Below are 19,412 nucleotides of genomic sequence, written 5' to 3'. Positions count from 1 at the left end.
CTCCCTCTTGTTTTTTCCCTCTCTCTAGTTTCCACCTCTCTCTCCCCTCTCAGTTTTTCTGCCTCTCTCTTCTCATTTTTCTTCTAGCACCAGCACCACCTCTCGGCCTCCCTTCTTCACCCTTGGTGGTGATATTCTCTCCCACCGAGGGCTCCCTTTTTTGGTTCCCTTATAATGTGTTGAAGAGATCTCCGGGTTTCTTTCCGAGATCAGTGATTTCTGTAATGTTTCTCCGGGATCTGTTCGTGTTTTAAAGATTTCGACTTTGCTCTATTATTGTTAGAGCCTTTTGTTCTTGATTCTTTCTGACCAGCAGCTATGTCAAACATTACTACTGCATCAACAGTCCAGGACGAAGTCAGCGATTGCTACATCAAATTTGATGGGAGCAATTAATTGATGTGGTCTCACTCTCACTTCCTTTTGTTCTTGAATCTGAGAAGCATATTGTTGCTGGTCCGTCTCAGAGAAAATGGAGTTTAGACAACTCCCTTGTCATGTCTTTTCTTATCTACTCCATGAACCCTAACATTGCTTGAGGTTACTTTTTGCTAGATTCAGCTGCCAAGGATACCTATTCTCAGGTCGGCAATGATGCCTAGGTGTATGAGCTGCTCAAGAAGATTAATGAAACTAACCAGAAAGAGATGACGCTTTCCCAGGACTATTCCAAGTTGAGAAGTGTGTGGTAGGAATTAGATTATTATGATGATTTCTCTGCTACTCGTTCCACCGATGCCACAAACTTCAAGAAACGGGAAGACAAGCTCCAAGTGTATGATTTTTTGGCTGGCCTCAACATCCAGTTTGATCAGATTCGGGCTCATGTTATAAATTGTGGTCCCTTTCCTACACTGGAACAGGCATATTCCATGGTTCAATCAAAGGATAATCGTCGTGCTGCTATGTTGCAACCTATTTCCCCGGATCGATCTGTACTTTTTTCTGGTTCAGGATCTTCATCTCGTGGTTCTAGTGATTGCCCCATTTCAAGCAGGGAAACGGTGAAATGTGATCACTGTGGGAAAAAGCGCCATACCATGGAATTTTGTTGGAACCTTCATGGCCGTCCTACTAATGGCCGTGGTCGTGGTCAAGGTCGTGGTCGTGGATATGGTTAAGGATCAGCTCAGGCACATCATATCGAGACCTCTGACATTGCTCCCACAGGGGCGTCCCTATCTCAGGAGGAGCTGTTGACTCTCTGTCGTCTGGTGACCAAGTTCGAGACACCTCCTTCACCCTCTACAACCTCAGCTGTATCCCTGCTAGGGACCTCTGACCCAAACTTTGCCCATTCAAGTATTTCTGTCGGTGGCCATTGTGCCTCTGTTGAATCCATTCCTTGGATTATCGACTCAGGGGCCACCGACCAAATGACCGATTCTTCACATAAATTTTTTGAGTATTTTCCTAGCTCCAGTAAGGGCCAAGTTTGAGTGGCTGATGGTTCTCTTTCCTCCATCTCTGGGAAGGGATCTACTAAGTGCTCTCCGTCATTATCTTTATCTGAAGCGTTATATGTTCCAACCTTTTCTACCAATCGTTTCTCCATTAGTACTTAGTAGTATTACTTGAGATTTGAACTGTAAAGTAACCTTTTTTCCTTCCCATTGTCTTTTTCAGGACTTGGCGACGGGGCGAACAATTGGCAATGGTAAAGTGGCTGGTGGCTTGTACCTACTAGATAATGGGCTCCCACCTTCTTCTGCTTCGGCTACTCAAGCTCCACCTAGTTCCTCTACAGTTGCTTTATCTCAATATATCAATGGCATCCTCGTTTGGGCCACCCTCCTCTTGGCAGTTTAGCAAAGATTTTTCCTAGTTTATTTAAACAATGTAATCCAAATGGTTTCTTTTGTGATGCTTGTATTTTTGCCAAGCAAACATGGTCGGTTTATTCCCCATCTGATGATAGAAGCTCCGAACCTTTTACTTTAATTCATTCGGATGTGTGGGGTTGTACCCGATGTGTTTTAACTTCTGGGTATCGGTGGTTTGTCACTTTTATTGAATGCAATACTCGACTTACTTTGATTTATTTGTTACCTCAGAAGAGTGAGGTTTTTACTGCTTTTAGCTTTTTCACAAAAAGGTTTAGACTCAATATGATGCTAAGATCAGAATTCTTCACACTGATAATGACAAGGAATATGTGGATGGTTCGTTCCAGTTATACTTGGCTGATCATGGCATTATTCATCAGACAAGCTGCATTGACACCCCGACTCAGAATGGTGTAGCCGAATGGAAGAATCGCCATCTGTTGGAGGTGACTCGGTCCCTTATGTTTGAAATGCACATCCCTGCCCTATAGAGCTGCTCATTGGCTCCTCCTCCTTTGTTGTTCCTCCCAAGGTGTTTGGATGTTTGTTTCTTGCCCATAATCACCACCAACATGGGAAATTCAATCCCCACAGTCTCCAGTGTATTTTCCTTAGCTATTCACCCATGCAGAAGGGATACAAGTGCTATCATCCTCCATTTTGCCATATTTTTGTTACCATGGATGTGTTGTTCCATGAAACTAAGGATTATTTCTCACCCTCCGCAGTGAAGCTGTGCTTCTGGTTGCCCCAATGGAAAGTCCAATGGAAACAATGGAAAGTCCCTTGCCTTTTGAGAAAGACAGTATTATTCAGGACACAGACACAGTGCCTTCTTAGGGGGAGCCCAGGGAGACCACTGTTTTTGCTCAGGGAGAACCCACTCCGTTGAAGGTTTCTGTTCTCTCTCGCTCTCGACATCGATAGAAGCAAGTTGATGCTACCACTACTACTATGCTGAGCCAATTGTTACCTTCTGATCTAAGTCCTCCTACTTTGTCTCCACCTAGTGAGTCTTTTTTTCCCACAACTCCTACTAAAGATCCTACACTTGACTTGCCTATTGCTACTCGCAAACCCCATAGGACTTGCACCCAAAATCCCATTTCTAATGTGGTCTCGTATGATTCCCTTTCATCTTCGTTTCGTACCTTTGTTTCTTCCTTGTCTTCTGATTCTATCCCTAAACACTGGCAGGTAGCTTTAGCTGATTTCATAATGGAAGGCTGCTATAGTTGAAGAGATGAGGGCACTTGGGAAGAATCACACGTGGAACTTGGTATCCCTTCCTCCAGAAAAAAAACCTGTGGGCTGCAAGCAAGTGTTCACTGTTAAACAAAAGATGGATGGGACGGTAGACAAATACAAAGCAAGGCTAACTACCAAGGGTTTTACACAAACATATGGCATTCACTAACAAGAAACATTTGCACCAGTTGCAAAAATGAACACCGTTAGCGTAATTCTCTCTTATGCAATCAACTTGGTTGGGAATTTCAACAGTTTGATGTAAAAAATGCATTTCTCCACTGAGAACTCAAAGAGGAGGTATATATGAATGTCCCTCTTGGTTTCTCTAGCCAGGAAACCCAAGGCAAGGTGTGTAAATTGAAGCGAGCCTTGTATGATTTGAAGCAATCTCATCGAGCTTGGATTGGTCGCTTCCATAAAGCAATGGTGTTTGTTGGCTATAAGCAAAATAACGATGATCACACTCTATTCATTAAAAAAAGTCATGAGAGCTCATTACGGTCCTTATTGTATATTTTGATGACATCATGGTTACAGGGAGTGAAGTTGTAGAAATTGCTCGTTTGAAGACCTTTTAGGCACACAATTTGAGATTAAAGATCTAGGGAAGTTGTGATACTTTCTTGGGATTGAGGTTGCTCGGTTAGCTCAATTTATCTTCCTTTCTCAACGGAAGTATACACTTGACCTCTTATCTGACACAGGGATGCTGGGTTGCAAACCAACTGATACACCACTCGAGGCAAATTTCTATCTTAAAAGTAAGGATGGTGAGCCAGTTGACAAAGGAAGCTATTAGAGATTGGTTGGGAGATTGATCTATCTCTCACACTAGGCTAGATATTGCATTTACTGCATAGTTGTCATGGCGTCGCCATGGCACCGCCATGGCGTCCTGGCGTTGGGAGAGGTGGCATATCGAGCTACGCCATGGTGGATGTCAATATATCGTTCGATATGGCATGGCGTCGCCATGGACGCCATACCACGATATGTTGGCATATCGGTCGATATTTGTACATATAAAAGTTAGATTAAAATTTATTTTTTTTAAACCATTTAATAGCTTAGATGCTTTGCCAAATCACATACACTAAAGAAAGACTATTGCTATCAAGCTTATAAAGTTAGCCTATCATTTGATTTTTACTATTGCTTTCAATTATTTGATAGGTTAATCTATATTTTCAATTTTTCATACTTTCATATACACTAATGGATATTAGTTACACTTTCATGAATTAAACCATAGTGGCATAGTATATTAGTAGTAGTGTAGTACACTTTCATGTTGATTTTTGATGTTATAGGACATATATTATAGCATACTAAATGACATTAAAAATACAGAAAATAAAAAATTAAACATGGTCGACATGCTCGCCATGGCAACGCCATGGCGGGCGACATGTCGATATATCGACGTGACACCCTTCCACCGACTTGGATCGCCGTGACGCCGTGACAACTATGATTTACTGTTAGCCTAGTTAGTCAGTAGATGCATGATCCCCATTCCATTCACTTAGAGGCTGTGTATCGAATTTTGAGGTATCTCAAGTTGGCTCTTGGTAAAGGTGTTCTTTTTTCTCCTCATGACCACCTACATATAGAAGCCTTCTCTGATGCTAATTGGGTTGGTTCCCCCGATGATAGAAGATCTACCTCAGGGTATTGTACTCTTGTTGGTGGGAATCTAGGCACTTGGCGAAGCAAGAAGCAGGAAATGGTTGCTAGATCAAGTACAGAGGCTGAGTTTAGGGCTATGGCCCATGGTATTTGTGAACTCTTGTGGTTCCGAGGTCTTTTTCAAGATCTTTATGCTCCAATCCAACTACCAATGCAGCTTTACTACGACAGCAAATCAGCCATCAGCATTGCTCATAATCTGGTGCAGCATGAATGAATAAAGCATGTTGAGATCGATCGTCACTTTATCATGGAGAAACTAGAACAAGGAATTGTTAGTGTTCTGTTTGTTAAGTCTGAGGAGCAATTGGCGGATCTGTTTTCGAAGGGTCTTAGTGGAAAGATTTTTCATCCAATCGTATACAAGTTGGGCATGCGTGACAACTATGCACCAACTTGAGGGGGAGTGTTGTAATATGGGTACATGGGTAGTTTAATCTTTATTTATTTTCAGGGTGTAAGTACTGCGGTCCTCAGGACGAGGGTCCCTCAGCCTTATGGTGACAAAAATTGGTTTCGATGAATAACGGCATATCATTCCAACATATCATCATGGGGATTGGGATCATACTTAATAAAGAAATGGAGTCACCACCTAGGATTAGGGCCTAGGACCCAATGGGTGTAGTCCCATCTGGGCAAGGATTTAAGTCTCGGACCGTATCGTATCGTCTCGGTCGATACGTCTCGGTATCGGTCGTGGTCGATACGATACAGGCCGAGCCGTTTCTTTTTTTAAAAAAATGCAAATGTCTCGACTGTATCGAGACGTATCGACCGAGACGTACCAATACGATACGATAAGATCGATACGTATCGATACAGCCGAGAGTTTTTAAAAATGTTATTTTATTATATTTAAAAAAACGATACGTATCGAGTCGTCTCGATATGTATCGACCGATACAGATACATATCGAGACGACTCGATACGTCTCGATACGTATCGTTACTTAAAACCCACATGTTCATTTCATTTCTCAAAACCAGAAAGTCAAACTTTGAGCAGGCTGGCGAAAAAAACCTCTTTCCAGCTTTGAGAAACCCTTAAAAAACACATTTAAACTTGGTTTTTGGGTAAGATTTGTTGAGGGCTTTCAATCCTTTGCCAAAAACGACCCTAAAGCTGGTGAAATCACATCATTTGGTGCATCTAACAGCCCACATTTGAAATCAAAAGCTGTTCTTGAAGGGAAAGGTAAGTTTTTTGAAAAAAACTTGATTCTTTTACTTAAATCTTTGATTTTTGGTATGTTTTTTTGTATGAATCAAAGGGAATGTGTTAAACTAACATAGAAATTGCATTCTTTGTATACATTTACAAAGATTTGACTTCAAATCCATGTTTCTTTGGCATTTTTCACCCAAAACCGAAAATTCCTTCTTTAAAATGATTTTTTTTTTCTTCTTCTTAAATTTAAAACAAATGCTAATGTATATAGTATATATAGTACATTATGTATAGATCTATGACGTCCCAACAAGATTATACATTTATCATAAAATCTGTATTTTTTTTAATTTTTTGGGTATTTTCTGAATTTATAAAATACTTTAAAAAATGTCAAAAATCATGATTTTTCCATCTATACTCTTTCATTATAATTTAATAAAATGTATAATTGGCTGAAATAGAAGAGAAGAGTTAGATTCATATATGTAGTTCATTATGTCATTTTTTTTCATTATGAAAAATTAAATAATGTGTAACTAGTTGTAGAAAATATAAAAATGTTTAAATATTGTTTAGGGCAACTTTGCTAGGTAGTAAATACATGAAAATGATGCAATTTCTATGTTAGTTTAATCTTTTATAATAATTTCAAAATGCCGCACTTGTCTGGTTATTGATTATTCACAATTCTTAGTATATATGCATGATATATGATACAAATTGCTTGTTTATATTGTTTTTTGTGTCCAAAAGTGTATTTTCATGTGTATTTTGATCATTTTCATGCATTTCTGCACCGATCGATACGTATCTCCGATACGATACGATACGATACGTCTCTTAAAATCGCCTGACCGATACGATACCCGATACCGATACTTAAATCCTTGCATCCGGGATTAGCAGAAAGGGCTACATGATTCCATATGGTCTGGTCAGAGACTCAGGGTAAATGCTCAGGTTATGAGAGTGGGAAGATATTAGGCATCCACCTCGCCCGGATAATCCGGTCTTTCTACTAGATGCTTGTTTTCGAATATTCTCCCTTGATAATACATCATATATCAACATGCAAGGCTAGATTTTGATGTACTAAACATAACAAAGAAAGAAAAAAAAAAAAATCATTTACTATGTACACTAAAGCAAGTTACTTTAATGGTCTACATTATACCAAAAATAATAAGGAAAGAGACAGATACCTATCAAGAAATACAAGAAATAAATAAAAATGTACCAAATACGAAATATGTGATGTCTCACGGGTCAGGTGGAGATGACGATCAGCCTGCATCTCTCTTGTAGAACAGAGTAAGGACTATATGAGATGGATTACGTTACTCAGACTTCGGGTAGAACAACGACTGTATAAGGGATTCTCGTTATCTCTATACAGACAGAATAACGGATATAAAAGGAGGCTTTTGTTATCCATAATGCAAACAGAAGAACATCTTGACTAGGAGGTGAGTGCTCTTCACTCAAGTGGGTAATCGATGAATCTACCCACAACTCGAAATATTGCTCAAAACTCACTTACAAAGGCTTGAAAGAGGGCAAAAATCGGACTCGGAGGGTCTCCCTAGGCTTGGAATCCATGAAAATGGGGGGAGGGGGACCCTCCTATTTATAGGGGGTGTCCCACTTCCACGGCACCATGGAACACCTCCACGGCGCCGTGGAGGACCCTTCCACTGTGCCATGGGTGACATCATCCTGATGAGGTTGCAGCCTCCCCCGGCCGCATGGTTTTTTGCCACGCTGCCGTGGGAGGCTTCCATGGTGCCGTGGAGGACTGTCTACGGAGCCGTGGTTAGAGTATGTCACCGCCCACACTTTTGGGCCTTAAATGGGCTTCCGCCGTGGTTGGAGAAGATGAGCAGTACCTCCTTCAGCATTTGATAAAAAGGTCTTTAGGGTGATTTGGCTTAGATGTAGGGACAAGAGTCCTTCTTGAGAGAGATACCGATGTCTGTCCGTGTCCTGTTGTCATCATCGCAAAAGGGTGACAAAATTCAGTGTCTACACAGGAGTATTCTTGTACTTGTTCCTATTCTAGAACATTCTCTCATCTATTATAAATAAAGTAGGGCTGTGATCATAAAGTCACAAGTCATTATTCCCATAATTCCATCACACGCGTATCCGAACGTATCAATGAAATTTTTTTTATGGATTTTTCAATACATATAGTAAAATTCGTGTACTTTATAAAACCGTTTATTAAACATGTATTATATGCGAACCGATCCATGTATAATACGTTTTTAAAAAACATGGCTTTATTTTAAAATAAAACGAGAACCCCCCTAAAACCCATCACCCTTTCTTCTTCCTCTGATCTTGTGAATCGTAACCCTAACTCGCAATCTCAATCTGCCGCCAACCCCCTTCATGTTCTCCATCTCGAGCAGCCATTGCAACGGCCCAAAGTTCCGCAAGTGCCATCTTCCTGCAGCAGCCCCTTTCTCTTCTCCGTCTCCAACTGTGATTGCATCAGCTCCTCATTTTATCAGCAGTGCAAGGGAGGTTTTTTGCGTTGGACCTGTCTCTCCGCTTGATATTTCTTCCTGTAAAGAGATGAGGCTGCTGGTCTGGTACCAAATCATCTGCCAAGGGGAGTTCCTTGGGTTGGACTTGTTTCTCCATTGTTGGATGTTGAAGAGATAAAGTGCAGTCTTGGTGTTCCTTAAAGGTCTTTGTGCCACAATCCTGTTGACAACCTCTGTGAGATGAAGGTTGTCCCAGAAGATGTAAGAGTCCTTTTATTGCAAGATGTTTCCCTACAAAGCATTTCCATTGCACACTTTTATTGACGATCCCACATCATCTTTGAGCTGCAACTAAGAAACCTGTAATTCCAATACTTCCAGCTGCTCCATTGAGGAATCAAATCATCAAACTTGGTCCAATGTGCAGAAAACTAGATTGAGGAGGCACAGGAAGCCAATTGGATAGGTTCCAAGTCATTCATTGTCTGCAATATCATATCAGATGGTTGGCCTTTAACTTTAAGCTATGATTTACCCATGTTTGCAGAGGGACATAAAAATGTTACTCTTTTAGTGACCTAAAACAGATAAGTTGGTTAGTGGTAGACTCTTTTAGTAATCTAAAACAGAGAAGCAGCTTTATTCAATAAATTGGCAGACTTGGTTTACCCTCTTGTGGATCGGTTTCTTTGTAATTAGAGGTTGTTTTGGAGTATCTGTCCATCTGATGGAATTAGTTGGAAGGTTTCTTTGTGAGTTTTGAATTCACACCCATAAAACATATTGTGTTATAATAATGATTCATGCTTTTATTTTGTTTATTAGGTGGTCTACATGTCTCTTTTATAGTGAATATATGTCCGTATTTTTCCTTACAGAGTGGCTGTATTAAACACATACTGCATCATTTCTGTACGCATTTTATTACGCCAGATTTTTTGAAAGTATTATTGCTGTCTAGTCCATTTAATTGTCGTACGTATCCATGCCCATTTTATTGTCGTTCCCGAACTTACTACGGTAAGGACTGGTTAGTGGTTTCTCTCTTGCCAACACCAAAAACTGAACCAACCCCAAATCCAAAAATCCTTCTTATTCCATTGGTTGTGATTTGCATCAATACCCCTCACCTCTCCAAGAGAAAATGTAACTATAAAACTGTTTCTTTATGAATGAATGTCTAAATATTGACAGATTATGTATTGTAGGATAGATAAAGTGTAGGAAATTCTACTGTCTCCCAGCCATTCGTTAGTTTGCTAATGACTTTGAAAGGAATAGAGCAACAATGATACAGGGTGAAGGATATTTTATACATAAGTTACACAGTTAGGCTGCACAGAAAATAAAAATTCAGGTTGAAGTTTGCAGCCTGTTGTAGTCCATAGCTGCCATAATGAAAGACCAAGGTACAGGACTGAAAAATTCTAGAGTCAAAAAATGATGAAAAACATTGCAATGAAAGGTATCCACTCAAATTATCACAAAGAAAATGAATTATTAGCAAGCAATATAAATTCATACAGGAACAATGATGTAAGCATCAGACTCCATAATATGTAAGCCAAAAAATGGATTTGGGAGTAAAAAAATCAATAGACTACAACTTACAGCACATAGCTTATTAACATTTTCTACCGCTGTCCTCAAATTGTCAAGAGTTTCCTGGTGGTATGTTCCATCAAACCCGGAGAAATCAAACCGTGCAACTGCCAAAACCAAAGATACAGAGAATGCATCAGAACGAAGTAATCTTTCATCATTGCTACAGAGCGTGACTTAAAATCACCTGACATTCCCGCATTTAGGCATCCCTCAATCACTTTTACAGAGCGTGACTTTGGACCAAGTGTCCCAACGATCTTTGTAAGTGAAGGTAAGAAGTTCTGCAGGTTCCACGTGTAACATTAGAATACCTTCTTATAATGAAATGAACAAGTTACACACACCCCTTTTTTCACCAGAATCCCAGAAGAATGACAATTATAGTAGGGCAACCCAAATTGTTGAAGAAAACCAAGTATATCATAAAGCAAGAAAATCAAAAACAGACTTTAGTGAGCAAATCATGGAGGATCAAATTTCTAAACTGTCAAATGTTCACTAAATGTCACATTTGTTTCACCGCAAAATATTTTACGGGATTGGTTGAAAATCAATAAAAATTTGTGTAAGGATCAAAAAGGGGGGGGGGGAATGTTTAACTGAAATGAAATAAAAAATAAAAAATAAAAAGTTAAAAATTAACAGCCATTTTAAAATTCAAGATGTTACTTTCCCAAAATAGTGAAGGTATCTTGATTATTGATACTCTTGGCACTCACTAAGGACTCGACCACCCCCCCCCATCATAGCATATGGCTGGATTCTTTCCCTCATTCAATCATGTTCAAATGTGCTTATGGATCATTTACAATTAAAAAAAAGGTCAAATAGCAAAATATATATATAATTAAATTTATTATTATATTTTATGGTAAAACAAACAGCCTAAGCACAAAAATGGCAAAATATGATCAACTAAAAGGAAAAAATCAAAGAGACAGCCGCATAAAATCTTCCACAAAAAGAACCTTGCGAAGTTAGCCAGTGGTTCAGAGAAGAGCTCAAGATCAAAACCAGAATCTTGAAACTGAGATCGTAGAGTAACAAGGAAAAAATCATTAGTAAAAATTTAAGACTCACAACTCATACAAAGAAGATGTAGAGATGGCGAAAAAAACTAAATCCAAGACATAAATTTCTCCAAATTTTGAATGAATACAAACCAGCAAGGTACCGAAATACTAAAATCTAAAGAGACACATTGTAAATGACATAAATGTGAAAAGAGATCACAACAAAGGACCGAGAGAGAAGAGCTTACAGGTTTACTAGATGTGAGAACGGAAGCAAGCCGTACAGGCTCTTCGATCACCATTTGGCCTTGCATTGTGATTGGCTTTGCAGAGAAAGATGAGAGATCGTTCTGTGAAGAAACTTAAGAGTACTGCAGAGAGAGGGAGGACCGGAGGAGAGGTTGTTGAAGACTGAGGATCTTAGCGGGAAATCGAAGTGGGGAAAGGGGGAAGGGGGACGGGGGAGTGAGATGCATTTTAGTACAGGAAGGACTGAAGCTGTTTGGTGGTTCAGCTTCCTTCGCGCATGGAATCCCACGTGGTTGGAAGTAGGTAATGAAGAAGAACAGGTGTGAGTGGGTACAATTACAGAAAAGTCTCTTGTTCCGGATTTTATCACATTTTTGCCCTTTCCCTCGGAAGCCAAAGGTGCCACAAATGACAAATCTCATTGATGATAACCGTACACGAAAAAAATTCACTCTGCCTGGGGCGTGGCTCCTGTGCACAATGTCTCAACCAATGAGAATGCAAGTCTGGGCATCAACCAGGAGGGTTGCTGTGGTCATTTTGTATCACTGTGTGACTGTGTCTGAGCACAGGGCAAGTTCATGGACAGAGAAATGTTCCCATAAAATAAGGGCAAGAGATTGCTGCCTAGTCGTGTAACACTTGCACCAAGACATGGGCCAATGAGATGCATAGAGGCATCTGTCTAGATGTAACTTTTTATTTTACGGAGGTGAGAAAATAATTTCACACACTCCTGTGTTTGGAGGCAAAATCCACGTGACCAAGCAACGTTCTATTTCTCATATAATAATTGGAAAAGGTTCCCAGAGCTAGCATTCTACGCTACAGCCATGGTTTTAAGATTCAGTATCGGAACGGTATTAGTGTCAATGCCTGGTCGATATTGGGTCGAAGTTACCATGGTTTGAAGGGGGCAAAATAAAAATTAAAAAAAATCAAAATCTATGAGGCAAAATCGTCTAATCCGGCCGGATATGACTAATACGTATTGGTATCAGTATCGATTTTAGAATTGGCCGATACATGATCCAATACTATGCACTAAATCCATAACCCCATATCGATATCAGTATCGATTTTAGAATTGACCGATACATGATCCAATACCATGCACTAAATCCATAACCCAGCAGCCTCTCTCTCTCCTATGGTGCAAGTTTGGCCTAGTGAGCCCAAGCCCAGCATGAGCTCGATAGGTCTTGGGCTGGACCAAGGTTGAGATTTTCAAACTCAAGTAGAGCCGGGTCAGGCCTGGGCTGAGGCCTCGAAATGAACCAGACCCTATATATAGAAAACTATATAATATACAATCATGCATAATACTATCATACATGCTGTCAAAAAACAGGGTAGCCTGGCCTTGCTTAGCCCTGAAATGACAAAAAGAGGGGTTGTTAGGGTTAATCAGGGCCAACCTCGCCCAGCCCAATCCGATCTGGGTCAATCCAGATCGGGCTAGGTTGGCTTGAGCCTGATAGGACTGGGCCTGGGTTGAGATAACTAGACCTAGGGTTGGGTTAGGGTTTAAAAAAATCCAACGCAACCTGGCTGATTGCATCGTTACTAGTTTCTCTTCTCTGTAGTCTATACCCCTTGCTAACAAGCCGTGGTATGCAACCTTGATTGGTGCATTCTCCAAGCTGCCAACTTGGAGAACCCTCTCCCATAAGTGATTTCGCTTAAAGTTCTCTTACAATCACTTGTTTTCTGTAGCAATGAAAGATATGACAAGTAGTTGATGGATTACGTGATCTGAAGAAGCATTAATTTGACAGACCTTTATCTCCTGAGGTTTGTTGACCTGTACGGTTGTGCAATTCCTCTCATAGGTAGGGGGGACTGAAATGACCATTCCACCCCTGACCGAACACACTGCCCGGGTGAAGTCCACCCCCCTTTTATTAGAGACACTAGGAAACCGTACCGGACAGAGGAACCGCAGGTGATCTTATGTTCCCTTAAAGAGTATCCTTGAATCTAATTGCTATTTGTCTTGCTCCTTGATCATAACATGTGTGATCAATTTTTGGCATAGTAGTTAAAGATCTATCTGATTAATGTTCCAGTGTTTTTTTTTTTATGAAAGTATAATCACACAAACCACACACCATCTATCTGATTAATGTTCCAGTGTTTAACCCGGTAAGGAATTTGATTGAGTAGAGACCATGGTTCCTAATATCGGAAATTGGATTGAGATATGTCTTGGTCGATACCAGTCCAATCCACCCAATTTCGGCCGATCTGAGATTATGAACCATGGTAGAGACGGAAAGAGGGGGAGGGAGAGGGGACTCGTATCCTTTACTCATGCTTGTTTGGTTGATGCTTACTGCTTCCTTCTTCCTCCTTTCTTCCATCACATTTCCTAAGGATTAACTAATTTTGCGTATGAGAGGACCTTCATTTTTGCACCAATGCAGGGGAAAGACTTGGTGCAAACATGCAAGGTCAGACTTAATTGATTAGATATCTGGGATCATAGAAGCTTTCTTAAGCCTTCATCTGGGATATCTGTTTCTACATCATCTTTCAACCTTGATTGATAGGTGATGACCTACAAAATGTGCAACAAATTAAGGCTGGGATAGTTAGTAAACACAGATTTCCAGTGGTTGGGTTGGTTGCCTACCTTTTTATTTCGCACACTAATATAGAGGTTTAGCTAAATGTAAAATCTTGTTGGATGTTGCATTTATTGATTATAAACATAAATTGTAACCAGATTCAGTGTGTTAGTATGTGAAAAGGGAATCATTTTGTTGTGATAATCTAATAGTAGTGTCTCATTGTTGTGTCTAAGTTTACCAATCTCTCTTCTTGACCAGTTCCTAACTTATCTCCAATTGAAATGGAGCTGAGAAGGTCTGTTAATCAATGATTCAGTGCACTGACATCAATCTGGTTAATCCAACCAGGGACAGAGCATATCAACTTGTGGCTCTTAGCATCACGTAACTGCAAGTGATTTCCCTTACTTCTGTTAAATAATAGAAGTTAAGGCACATTTGTTTAAGAGGAGAACCTTCACCTAACTTTGGGATTAATGATTAGTAATGATTCTGATACAATGTAAAGAAACTGAATATGACTGGAAACAGAAGCTCATCTAAATTTATTACATAACAACTCAACTCAGCCTTATCCCAACTAAATGGGGTTGGTTATATGAATCTTTTTTCTCCAATCAGCTCAATTCAAAACCATAATTGTTAATAGTGGCCTACCTTGGCTCTTTTAGCTCCTTCGATCTGAATCAAATCACCACTCCTAACAGGATTGCTCAAAGGCTTCCATTGCATGTGTCCATGCCACAAACGGCTTTCTCGCAACTTATCATGTGTTGAAGCTACTAATAAACTAGCTGTAATTTGTTTCATTCCTTATTTTGTGTATTTTAATTTTACCACTCATCCACCTCAAAGTCCTACTTTCAACTACACAAAGTTTGTTTATATATTGTTCTGTTACTGCCTAACATTCAGCTCCATACATCATTGCAGGCAGTATAATTGTCATAAAATTTTTCTTTGAGTTTTAAAGCAATATGTTGATCACACAAAATTCTGGATGCAACTCTCACTTCATCCACCCTATTCTAATTCTTTATGCAACATCATCCTCTATTTCTCCTTCTTTATTTAAGATTGAATCTAGATACCAAAAATTATCAGTTTATGATATTTCCTTATCATCAATTTTCACTACCCCATTCAATCCTATTCAACAAACCATATCTGTTTTTGTTTTACTTAACGTAAAACCTTTTGATTCCAAGGCTGATCTCCACAATTCCAACTTTGCATTTATCCCTGCCTTCGTTTCATCCACCAAAATAATATCATCAGCAAAAAACATGCACCAAGGGATCTGATCTTGAATGTCCCTAGTCAGCTCATTATGATTAACGCAAATAAATAAGGCCTTAGAGCTGATACTTGATGCAATTGTAATTGGCAATTTATTACCCTATCCCCCACAATTGTGACATAGTCACTTCACCATTATAAGTATCTTTAACTATGTCTACTTGTTTACTCGAAACACTTTTCTTCTTTAACACTTGCCAAATTAACTCTCTAAGGACTCCATCATAAGCTTTTTCCGAGTTAGCAAAAACCATATGGAGATCCTTCTTACATTCTCTACATCTTCCATTAGTCTCCTAAGAAATAAATTGCTTTTGTGGTTGATCTTCCTAGCATAAAATCAAACTGGTTATCCAAAATATTAGTTTCTAGTCTCAGGGAGGTTTCAATTACTCTCTCCCATAATTTTATAGTACGGATCATACGTTTTATTCCTCTATAATTATTACAACTTTTGAATTTCACCTTTATTTTTCATCAATCGGAACCACAATGCTTCTCCTCCATTCATCTAGCATATTTCTTGTTCTCATAACTTATTAAACAACTTAGTTAGCCAAGTTATTCCACAAATTCCTAAGCTCTTTGCCTCTATTGGGATTTCATCTGGACCAAATGCTCTGCCTATTTTCATCTCCTTTAAAGCTTCCTTTACTTCAGACATCCTAATTTTCCGTGTATATATATATGTGTGTGTGTGTGTGTGTGATTTATGGTTTTTTAATGGTTATTACAAGTTACAACCTTTAAAAACACTATTACGTGTATTGTTTTCATTTAGTAAGTAGTAGAAAAAAAAATTTCGTCTCTCTTTAATCTCACCATCAGTTATTAATAAATTATCATTTTCACTTTTAATGCATCTAATATGGTTGAAATATAAGAACTGAAAACCATCTTCTGCTTCCCTTCAAAATTAAAAAATATAGAAGTGAGAAACACATTTCAAGGCAACAATAACCCTATATGGTCTGGACAATAAAATTTACCTCTAGTGTTCCAAAATTCTAATTGCCCCTAAAAAAATATTCATTGATGTAGTTTTAGCCTCTTACATGAAGTGGTCAAGGCACTTTAGCTATTCAAACTAAGATCTAACAACCTAGTACTCAAGCAAGCCACAGAACACTTTTTTTTTTTTTTGAGGGGAGGGGGGGGGGTTGCATATTTTATAAGCCAGACATTGGTGCATATTTATCGTCAAATCTTTTTCTCACCAAGCATGCAACTCTTCTGGATTCACTCAATCATTCTACCAAAAGCATACAAAAGGAAGCCACATATTCCTTTTCACCTGTCAGTTATTTTCCCATGCTCAACTATATGCATGTGTGCTTTGCCTGTAAAGTTGGTGAAAATAAAACATATAAATTTAACTGCACCTCAGAGAAATTAATGAGTTCAACCGCTGATATACCATGGTCCAATGATATGGTGAGAAAATAATAAGGAAACAATAAAAATGAAACTGAAATGCTCTCTAGACCTCCAAAAGCTGCAGCTTGTTTACTCTCCAATACAGACTGGCTTACAGGTTTCCAGGGGAGGAGGGAAGGAGAAAATAATCATTTGATTTGATTAGAGAGAGTAAGTCACTTGATGATGAGGACGGCAGGGTGGCAGAGTTGCATCATTCAGGAACACTATACTGTCCTTTTGGGAAATGGAAATGGAGGTTCACATTCAAATCAAGGAGCCATAGGATCTTCACTATCAAAAACATATATATGGAATAGACTCCAATGGATGGCATTATAAAGTTTAAACCTAGAAACCACTTCAAAAATCCATTGACATATCTATCTGTGAAATTCTTCCTCCATTCAGTCCTTTCATTCTACTGATATAGACACTGGAACATGGCAAGAGTCTGGCTAGATGATCTACTTCTTCTGAACGAATCTCTGTCTTCCTAACATGTTCCCATTAATTAATAAAACTGTCAGAAATTAGGGTGGTAGAAGCAGCAGGAACCACTATATTTTGGACATTACTTGTTTGATGTTTTAATGGCTCGAAATTTGGATAACACTAGAGTTTGAAAATGCAGTGGCTTATATAGGGACTGATCAACCACAGACACAAAGACAAGTCCAAAATAGCATTTTTCACCAAGTCTCCAAAACCATTGTGCATGCTAGTCCTTGAAAGAGACTGAAGAAGAATTGAAGTGGGTCTTTCTTCTTCCCCCACTCTCAAAGTCTAACATAAAGGGATTGATTCATCACACACAGACAAAAGAGAAGTCTACTATAGAATTTGTAGCCAAGCATTAAATCATTATGGATGCTAGTCCTTGAAGGAGAATTAATTAATGAAGTTAGTTTGGAACCATTTCCTATTGTAAGTGGCTGCTTTTTGTCTTCCTGTTTGACACAAATGAAATGATTCAATAATGGAATGAAAGCATTTCAGAAATCCAGAAATGTGAAGACATATCACATAGCTTGGAAAAAATATATATACTTGGGAACAAAAATATCTTATATTATTCATCCAAAAATATATATATATATATATATATATATATATCTTATATTTACGTATAAGATTTCAAGCATTCAAAATATCATTGAGAAATTAGAAACAAAGGCGACACATTGGCTACCATCTTTAAACGCTTAAAATCGGTTTCATTCAGGGACATACTCAGGCATGGAGATTGAAGGAATGATCATCATCAATATCTCAAAAGATGGGATGAACCTTCAAGTCCTTTAATGCAGAAAATAGTAAAACTGAACTGTCATTTGACTTCCTTGTTGCAATCTGGCTCTTAGAAATAGGGGAGACTTACAGTATAGTGAAGGGAGGACAATACAATGCCTTCCAGACTTTAGGTTACTCCAACAAAGCTGAAACGTTAGCCTTCCTACATGGCTGGAAATTTTCTGAAATAGTCAAACGGTACCATAAGAAATCCATGGTAGAGGATAACACTAGAAACACAGAAGCTTGGGCCTCAAGAAGAAATTGGCCCTTGGAAATTGTCTCATGCAATTAAACAAATTTCCGAGCTGACCTCGTCTGTGAATATTTTCTTTATGCTAGTCCCAAGGTCCGAAAATGGCAATGGGAACATCTTGAACCAAGGGATAGTATCTCAGGATTGAGCATGAATTCTGATGCCAAAGTTGCTCATACATCATAAAATTTTGCCTTTTAAGGGGAGGACAAAACTTCTTCCAATTTCATCACCTTTTTTTTATTATATAGAAAAGCACCTTGGCATAGTATCCAGACCAATGATGCAAAAGTTCATCCACTTATGATACAAGCTAAAAAAACCCAGAAATAAAGCATAATTAGGGAATAGGGACTGTCGAGAAACACAAAATTTAAAAAAATATATAAAACTTAAAACAATGAATCAAACAGAAATAGATAATTAAGTGTTTAAAGAACATGCAGTACTCTGTACAATTGATGATATATGATTAAGAAATTAAGTGACAACAAGCAGCAGTACTCTATATGATTATTCAGTCCAGACAGGCAATGGAGATACAGCAATGCTCAATTGCATTTCTCCAACTCACTAAAAATTTTGTCAAAAAAAAAAAAGGTAAAATGGAGGAGAATGAAAAAACTAGTCATCTCCTGAGTGTTGAATTGTGTGAATGATATTTAGACCTTCGATGTGTGCAGACGAAAAAGAATCTCGACCTCCCACCATGCAGCTTTGGGTCAGCTTCAAGTTGAGTAATATTTCATTTTATTTGGATATAAGTCAATATGATGCAAATCACAGCATGTGGAAGAAGAATTTTTGGATTGGGGTTTCATTCAGTTGTTTGGGTCAAGTTGAACCTGTGGTTCAATAAGTTAAGCCCAAATTTAAGTCCCCAATAGGTTATATGGGTTACGGGCTAAGTAATTTTGAGTTTTCTGTTGTAACACATCGATTCTATAAACCCAAATATTAGGGATTAAGGCCTATACGGGATTAAGTAGTTAGTTTCTGTTTTCTTAGTTTCTAATTCCATGTAATGAGTTACTTTGTGGTTAAGATAGATATTAAATAGCAGTTATCAAGGCGTCCAGGTCGCCTAGGCGGGCGCCTTGCCACCTTGTTGATGTCACATTGATTTTAGACCCTCTCCAACGCCATGGTCGCTTTGCCGCCTTGATAACTATGTTATATAGACGTTCCTAATTTTGTTACTTTCTATTTTGCATGTAATAGCAATGGATCCTCTAGAAGGATTCCATCCTAGTCTCTATTTGATTTGCTTTCTACT

At 38.7% G+C, this 19,412-nt stretch overlaps 1 protein-coding gene across 2 annotated transcripts in view; it reads right to left on the bottom strand.

Annotated features, from left to right (window-relative positions):
- Nucleotides 1-11,473, bottom strand: part of LOC122652561 (pyruvate kinase 2, cytosolic-like) — a 90,071-nt gene extending 78,598 nt beyond the window's left edge. The window contains exons 1-3 of one of the 2 annotated variants that reach the window (XM_043846344.1): nt 11,299-11,473; nt 10,222-10,318; nt 10,044-10,141 (exon numbers count right to left, since the gene is read on the bottom strand). In XM_043846344.1, the coding sequence (XP_043702279.1) occupies nt 10,044-10,141; nt 10,222-10,318; nt 11,299-11,364 (261 nt within the window). In that variant the 5' untranslated portion in view covers nt 11,365-11,473. The remainder of the gene's footprint in view (nt 1-10,043; nt 10,142-10,221; nt 10,319-11,298) is intronic. The other variant, XM_043846343.1, reaches the window with a different exon arrangement.
- Nucleotides 11,474-19,412: the final 7,939 nt, after the last annotated feature.

This window comes from Telopea speciosissima, chromosome 2 (genome assembly GCF_018873765.1).
Source record: "Telopea speciosissima isolate NSW1024214 ecotype Mountain lineage chromosome 2, Tspe_v1, whole genome shotgun sequence".
Lineage (NCBI taxonomy): Eukaryota > Viridiplantae > Streptophyta > Magnoliopsida > Proteales > Proteaceae > Telopea > Telopea speciosissima.
This window is presented reverse-complemented; position numbering and strand designations above follow the sequence as displayed.